The 8,738-nt window shown below is 30.5% G+C and overlaps 1 protein-coding gene across 1 annotated transcript in view; it reads right to left on the bottom strand.

Annotated features, from left to right (window-relative positions):
- Nucleotides 1-645: 645 nt before the first annotated feature.
- LOC150093691 (G1/S-specific cyclin-D2-like) overlaps nucleotides 646-8,738 on the bottom strand; it is a 49,263-nt gene continuing 41,170 nt past the window's right edge. The window contains exon 5 of the mRNA XM_090412960.1: nucleotides 646-7,125. Coding sequence (XP_090269086.1) covers nucleotides 6,940-7,125 — 186 coding nt within the window. The 3' untranslated portion in view covers nucleotides 646-6,939. The remainder of the gene's footprint in view (nucleotides 7,126-8,738) is intronic.

Genomic DNA, 8,738 nt, shown 5'->3' with positions numbered 1-8,738 from the left:
GTTAGAACTAGGTTTTTTTACTTGGAGAGTGGTGGTGATTGAGTGGAATAAGCTGCCAGTCTGTTGTGGGTGCCATGACTGTGAATGAGTTCAAAACAAAGTATGATAGATATTGTGCAAATGCTGAATAGTTCTTGACATGATGTTTACAGCCTCCCTCGATGAGTCTAAGGACTCCTTGGAGTTGCCCATAATATTATTATTATCAGTGGTGTGCAAATGCATTCTGTTTGCATAACACTTAAGTGGCAGAAGAATGCAGTGATGCTCATTAAATTAAAAGTGTGATAAGTGTGTGGTATGAGCTAGAGTAGATTTCTCATGAATTTAGCTCCATGGAGGTCTAATAATGGTGTTCACTAACAGTATGCTCTGTGGCAAGTAGTGCAATCAACATTTTTATGTTTACAAGAATTTTTTATGAGAAAATTTTAAAAATTTTCTTCAGTTCCTCTCATTGTTAGATGAAGACTGCAGATCTGATTTTAGTTTTTGATATCATATTTGAATAATATACATAATTATAAAGCCAGAAGTGGTCTCACACTTGAAGGTCAGAAGGGGGGGGGGAACTTCGAGAAGTTTCCACAGTAGTAGTGAATAGCAGGTAGAAATAGTGTTAGTTAATAATAAATGCATTAATCACTCCTAGTAAAACAACTTTATTTTTTATTTTTCTATTTTTTTCAAATTGCTACAAAGAATGCCAGCAGAGTTTTTAATTATAGGAATCACTGTCCAGTTTTTATATAAAGTGATACAGTTAACTGCTTCTTTTTTTATTTATTAAAAATATATGTAACATGTTGAGTAATATTCGAATGGGTGTCTTAACCCTGTATAACAAACTGCAACAAAGTAATGAACACTAGTGAGGCACAGTAACAAGGTAAATTGAAATATAAACACATTTAGAGTAGCTTACAGATGCACGATTTAAAGAGTTTAACAAATGACTTAGATGGTCTCATAAGTACCAAATGACGAGACAGTAATATGCATTGGTAAGTTATTGATTCTAGTGATTGCACAAAAATATGCTAAAAAATGCAACACAATATACATAGGATGATTTACACATTTTTATAAATGGACTACAAACATTCATTTCCTTTCAGCAGAGCAGGTTAAAAGTAATATACTCAAACGTCCATTTTTAAACCATAATACAAACACAAACTTGACAGTAGCTAATAAAAATAGCTGTTTGTGAAACAGTGCACAAATAATTAAATAACACAAAATGTAAAAGTAATAAACAAAAAGATGTTAAATAATGGTCAAGATTATAATAAAATTAACAAAATGACAGACGTTTTAAGAGATGCCAACAGGAACAACTGACATTTTGCTCATAGTGATGTAACAGATTTGGTTATCCATTTAAATTGGACTGTATTTATTGCAAAATCATAGTCATCTCTGTCACCACATTATCAATACTTAATCTAGATAATGCTACAGAAAACAGAAAAAATCATGGCTGTATTTTTTTTATTTTTACGGTTATTTGTTGGTTGATATTTTTACACCAGGGAGAAAAGCAGCATGGCCATTATTCTTCTGCTGTTTATTAATTCTCTGGTAATTGAAAAAATCCCACAGTACTTTATGCATGCAAAATTATTTTTGATATATGGTCAGTATTTTTTTTTATTTTCTTTTGACTGGATGATATGAGTGGTCTATCTAAAATAACTTTGCATGGAATTATTTAGGCTCATGTATATTTAAGATTGTGAATTATGCTAATAGATAAAATGTCACATTAATGTAAGCTTGGCTAGTTAATCACGACTAACTTTATTATTGCGTGACACCTCCAAGGACTCATCATGGGAACTTTTATTTCAGGGAGGAAAATATTCAATAAGGAATATTTTTGATATAAAAAATAAAGAATATTATAAAGTAAAAATAACAACCTTTTCCTGATTTTTCTTTTCTTTCTCAACACTAACAGTATAGCTCTCTTTAAAATACTTCACACAGTCATTTAAATTTATTCTCAGCTGTACTTTAAGTTAATAAATTCTTGCAATTAGTTTTTTTACTTTTAATCCCTCATTCACCATCATGACAGTAACTTTATTGGAACATTTCCTCATCATATAGAAAGCAGTTAAAATCTTGTCAAATACGATTCACTTTGTCAATGATATTTATAGCTTTTTGTTTCCTATTAAATTTTCAGTAAACAGTGTAGGGCTAAACGACCTCGCCTACTCCCTATATACAGGAATAAAAAGGCGTTAGCTGTTTTTTTTTAACAGTATTTCAATATTGTTTCTGAAGAAATGTCATAAAAAGAAAACTAATAGAGCCAATTTAAAATCCCTACCATTATGTCTTACATTAGCTTTTATGACCGCTATTTATTCATTTATTTTTAAGTGTTATGGGTATACTAACAAGAAGTAAACCATCATTTTCAATGCACATAACTTGAATTACAAAATTAAAAAAGATCATTAATAATAAGAAATACCAGATATAATTCAATAACCCCAAGGATTTAATATCCTTTACCTGAGCAGTTATTTTTTGTGAGGTATGCAGCTGTAACAATACAAAAGATTGCCACATGAGGTATATTTGATAATAGTTTCTAATCATTCAAAAACTAAAGTGGTTACACAAAAAAAATTAATAATAAAATTTAAAAAATAGCAGTTAAAATGATGATATGGCAATAACTAAAGTGCATAAATATTCATTTTGCTAAAATAGGCTATACCCATAAGTTGTAGTGGGAAATGTTGATAACAAAAAATTACCAAGTTTTGGATGTAAAAAAAAAATTATTGGAGCAAGAATTTTTTGTTTTCTTCATGCATCCTTCTATAACTTGTGAAAAGAAATAACCCTTTTTAAAATATCAAAAATCTAGGAAGGATATTTTGAATTGATGTAAAAGCAAAATAATAAAGAATTATAAGAGATATGAGATTCATATTCCACATCTATGTAGAATTAGTATGTAAAAAATATTGCTAAGTGCATCTTATGGTTTATATTGTTTATGTTTACATTATTTATCCCTTTACCTTACAGTTACCACGTTAGGTATTTGTGAAACTAAAATATATAAACAAAAATTTATATGTAAGACAGAAAATATAAATAATTTTATATTGTTTCTTTTAATGGGAAACACGTTTCTAAAATTTGTGCTATAAACCATCTTTTTGAAGATGGTTTACCTAGATGCTTCAAACTCTGAAATGAGGCGGTTTTCAAGATATAGCACATACAGTGCACAAAACCAGCACTATAACAGGATGCTGTTAAACTGCAGTAATGAATCCTACAAAAAGCCTCACTTATATTGAAGATAAACTTATTTTCAGGTTCTAAATTATTCTTGTTAGAAGTAGTTTTTTAGGGTCAGTTAATTTTTATTATTATTATATATATATTTTTTTGAAGTTTAAAATGATGAGGTAAATTAACCAAAGAAATAATGTTACTGTAAAATACGAGCTAATCTTGATTTTTATTCAATAAAGTAGCGAATTCTGCCTTTTCTTTCCAAATAAAATCTCTAAATCCTACATTATAAATTTTTATATAGAAATGAATGAATATCGCTAGTTAATTTTTTCCACACACTATTATTAGTGAAATATTAGTGACACTTAATAACCAATCAATAAACAAATCAAGAGAATGAATCTGCAGCATGGTTTCTGATTGGTGTTAGATTCTTGTAATGTAATACTATACTTATTGTAATAAACCTAACCCACTAAAAATATGCATTTGCAGTCTAGTAACACGTATTGTTATATGCATTTGCAGTCTAGTAACACGTATTGTTATTAGTCATACAAGTAATGCAGCAAAAATAAATACTACACTCTGAAAGTATGTTTTGTAAATACAATGACATTTGGATAGCATTCATTACAAACCATTCATCTCTGCTTGGCTAAGATGAATGGTTTGTAGTAGGGTAAATGAGCACTAGCTCATTTACCCTACTATTTTACTTAAGGCACAAATAATTGATTAAATTATGCATTTGTTATGTTTATACACAGTAAGGCACTTCACATTTATCATTTGGCAGAAAATAGTGATAAATTTTATACAAACTAAATAGTTACTGGGTATTATAAATTACTTAACTATATTTTTTTTTTAAATGATATTTTTTAAACACTAATGAAGAGTTGATAGTTAAAATAATGAAATTTGCAGAGAGTGGGTGATTTTGTTTGATTTTATATATAGCTTCAGCAGTAGTAATAATAAACTGTCACCGTGACTAATGCACTTGAATATTCATTAAAAACAGATTGTAAAATTGATTGTTTTGAGTAAAATAACTTTAATTCCTATAGAATTAGGCACCTCCATATTGCATTTGTGAAGATGTCACAACATTTGCCTTTCAGTTGGAAAGAAATGGATATGAATCTCATTTGAGATGTGAGGAACCTTTTTATGTTGGGATTTTCAAATGAAGGTTGAGTTAGGATTATACAGGTAATAGATTTTTTTCCTATTGAAAAAAACTAAGATTTTTTTCTCTCTACATAACAGAAAAACTGACCAGAGAAGACATAATAGAATTTATAGCCTTAGTTGCTTGGCCATAATTCCAACCAACCTGACCTAACTAAATTTATTTTACTTAAAATAGAAGTTGATTCCACAAATCTGTTGATTATACACCGTTCAGTCACAAGGAAAGAAAGGTATTACTTGGATATTCTGCCAGTGAGTTTCTACAGCAAACAATCCATTTGATATCTCTATCAGTAAAAAGGGATGGGGGGGGAAGACTAAGATTTCATAGGCTTCATTAACAGGACCTGTAGTAGCCGGTCATAAATGATAGTGCTATCTAATGTAAATGTGTGCTTTTCATCGATGAAATAATTTATTAAATATAGAATAATTCATTTGTTAATAGCCTAACACATACTGGAATTCCTTAAAAATAATACAATTATTACATAATATATATTGTCTTGGAACATATCTGTTTTAAAAATAATTGCAGATCCCTGATAATTAAAAAATTTAGTATTAGTCTAATTTGTTTTTGAGTAGGTTGCATTAATTTAAGGCTCTTTAGGTATTTTACTTGTGACATTAGGTCTATTTAACACATTCATGCTTGGTTGTTTATCATACAACTTTGGCAGTTAAGATATTTTGAAGAAAAATTCTGCAATTTTGGCAGCATTAATTTTTTTTTGTTTTCTTTTGGTATGACTATAAATTGCCAGTTATTAAAATATTTTCCTGATGGTGTAATGACTGCTAAATAGTGAACAGGTGTTTGTTTTTTTCTATGAAAACCTGCATTTCATTTACAAAAACTGCATAACAGTATGTTATTGAGGTTGTAATTCATTTTGAAAATGCAGAAATTAAAATATATATCTTTTTATACTTTATATAGTAATAATTAATTGTATTTAAAAAAAAAAAAAAAAAGGCAGGAAATGTGGTTCAAGAGTTTTCTGGTCTTTCTGCTAACCCGCTTGAAGTTAGCAGGACAAAAACACTTCAAAAGAGCTCTTGGCCCATGTCCTAGCACATGTCTTCTACATGAATGACTATGTCAAGAGATTGTAAATCTAAAATGTGGTAAGTTTGTATAAAAACATAGTCCTGACTACATATAGTAACTGAATATTGTGTGATATTTTAAATGGAAATCTTATTTACTGAATATAAAAAGCTCTTCATTGGTTTGTCTCATTTTACTTATTTTATAATCATTTGATATTATTGAATGTAATAGTTATTTTTTGGCATGAATTACACATTTTTATGCAGATTGAACAGCATGTAATGCACTGTTGATTCTCATTATAGCAAACACCATTATATTTTTATATTTTATATTATTATATAATTAATTTTATATAATTTATATTATATAACAAAACTTGCACACATTATAACTACTGCAAAGCTCCAGAGCCCCAAAGAAATTCACCATAGCAAACTATCTGCTATAACAGACTGTTTCTGTTAACTGATTGTCATAAAAATATGATAACTAGGTCACTGTTTGCTGTTTTGTAACAAACAACGATGGCTGCTAGCTCTTTTCACCCTTCATTCTATCCTTTATAATGATCCTTGGTGTAGCTTATTTTTCTTGAAACTAGATATAAGAATTAAACGATCTGTAAATCAACCTTTCAGTAAGTAAACATAGCTGAAGTTGGATACTAAATCCCATGTATAGGAATTCAGGAGTTCATGTTATTAGGAATAATCATTAGCACTTTACATGGGAATTAATATCCATGACATGCTTCAGTTTCTGGCAAGACATCCCACCAAAATGAGGGCAGGAGAGAAAGTTTGGTTCTACAATATGTGTGTTTAATTTGATTATGCTTGCAACTGTTTATTTTTTAATAAAAATAACATTAAAACTAAATAGTAAATACTGATCCTTAAACTTCCCCAAAACAAAACTTGTACAGGCAAAATTACCCGTCCATTGATACTTCATCTATTAGGAAGGTGTGCTACAAAATAATGCAGCATAATTAACAGACCTAAGTTAACTGTACACATACACACACAAACATGCATTCCTTATATGATAAAGATGAGGCCTTTTTGTTGTACTATACCAAGAGGGTATATTTAGTTTTGTTGTTTAACCACAGAACTGTACAAAATGTAAAATACAAATCACATAAAATATTTGTGTTGTATATGTTCAGTAAAACCACTGGTTGCAAGCTGTGGAATGTGGCACATTCTAAAACAACAGATATAAAAAACATTTGGGGGAAAGAAAAAAAAAAGCATCACAATGACTACTACCAATTCCACTCTGTACATACCAATATTTTACCTACAGAATACATGACTAGGTTTGCACTGAAACTCTAATGATTTGAAGTTCTTCATATATGAATGCAGGAAGTTTAACTGCAATGGAAATTTCCAATATGATCAAAAATGAACATCTTGAACATCTGTTGGAGTTTCTGGCTGAAAATTTTGTGGCTCACTACGATCTATCAGGTTATTCTTACTGCAGTTTTGTGAAAGGTTAGAGGTCATCATAGGGCACTGTGTATGACTTAAATGAGAAGAAATCATTGATTCAATGTGTCCTAAACACTCTCTCAAGCAATCCTGTAAATAAAATTTTATAATTAAGATCCTGTATTCAAAAAAAAAAGCACATGTTAAAGATCATAAATCATTACACATATATAAATAAGAGAAAAGTGTTATTAATGATATCAGAAGACTGGTGATCAGTTGTAGAAATATAAAGAAAGTAGTGGCAATGGATTTTTGAAGATTTTGTGTGAATCTAATAAAAACAGCAAAATATTTAATGAATTCTAGCTGGCAAATTAACTCTGCCATAGGTTTTTTACCTGGGCATAAGGACGAGCTTAGGCTCGTCCCTATGCCCAGGTAAAAGAGGAAGGTTGAGCGATGGGCTAGTCACACATCCTCATAAAAAAAAGTGCTAATTACAGAAACAATGAGTGAAGCAAGAAATCTGTTGGGGCAGAGTGATATGACCTGTGGTCCCCCAACAGATCACTACTTACAGGACTTGAGATGAGCCAACAACTGTCAAAGAACGAAACAAATTAGGGTGATCGAGCTGGGGGAGAGCAAGAGAAGCAGCACTGGACTAAAGAGGATGGTGTGCTAAACTTGTGGCCTCATGCACCTCAAGGTGTAAAGAGCAGCAAGCAGTTGATAAATTGGTTTCATCTTTGTCCAAGGGTAAACAAACAGTTTGTGCATGAAGTAACTTCATGACTGGGCTACTTGTATATAGAAGCTAATGACTTCACATCAATTCACATGCACAAACTTTGCTTACACACATGGATAATAAAGGATGAAACCAAGAATATAATTTCTTAGCATCTTTAATTTATAGTATAACCAAGTGAAAAAACTTCAAGCATTGCAAACAATGTTTGCTGTAACTCAGCTTGTTCTGTATACTTATGTACGCTCCAGAAGATGATCTTGATGTGAAGATCGAAACGTCAGGATAATAAAAGTTTTTTAACACGGTTGTAAATTCCATAAAATTTTTAAAATTAATGTTTGCAAAGTTTTTTTCAACAAGCATTACAAACAAGAATATTCTTAAACTGGTACCTCCACCATCTCAGTATTTGTGACAGACTACTGTTGCTCGTGCATTATTTGCATTCTTCTTTACCAGTCAAGAATATCAAAATTCCTTTTTGATCACTTGTTCAGTATATTGTAGGTTTTGCAGCCTGTTGTGTGTGTGAGACTGATTAAAAAAAAATTTCATTATTATTTTTTATTAGAAACAACTGCAAACACATGCAGTATTTACCACTGATATAAAGAAGAGTCCAAAGATGATGCCTGAATTATCAACCGCTGTGTTGCAGTTTACAATGGTGTTGGAGAGGTGGTTGGTTATGGCTATGTCACAGCCTTAACCTTTTATAATAGGATAACAAATGCAATGTCATTTTTTTCTTTGCAAAAGTTGTTTCTTTTTCTTCTTGTCATGGGTTTTAGGCCAAACAGCTGGCTCTGGTCTCATCCACCTGCTTTCTCAGTCTTCCAATTCTTCATTTCCCATTTAATTTATATTTATACAGTAATTTTAATCTATTTACTGTCTATCTGATTTAGATATTCTGACCATTTCTGTTGCCAGCCTGGTTGGATAGCATACCTTGTGTGTGGATGGTAAAACCTTGCTATCCAACTTAAGCTATAGGTTCAGATCC

This window comes from Typopeltis vanoorti, chromosome 23, assembly GCF_054136105.1.
Source record: "Typopeltis vanoorti isolate ZY-2024b chromosome 23, IOZ_Tvanoo_1.0, whole genome shotgun sequence".
In the NCBI taxonomy this organism is placed as follows: domain Eukaryota; kingdom Metazoa; phylum Arthropoda; class Arachnida; order Uropygi; family Thelyphonidae; genus Typopeltis; species Typopeltis vanoorti.
Note: the sequence above shows the minus strand (reverse complement) of the source record. Positions and strands in the feature narration are given on the sequence as shown.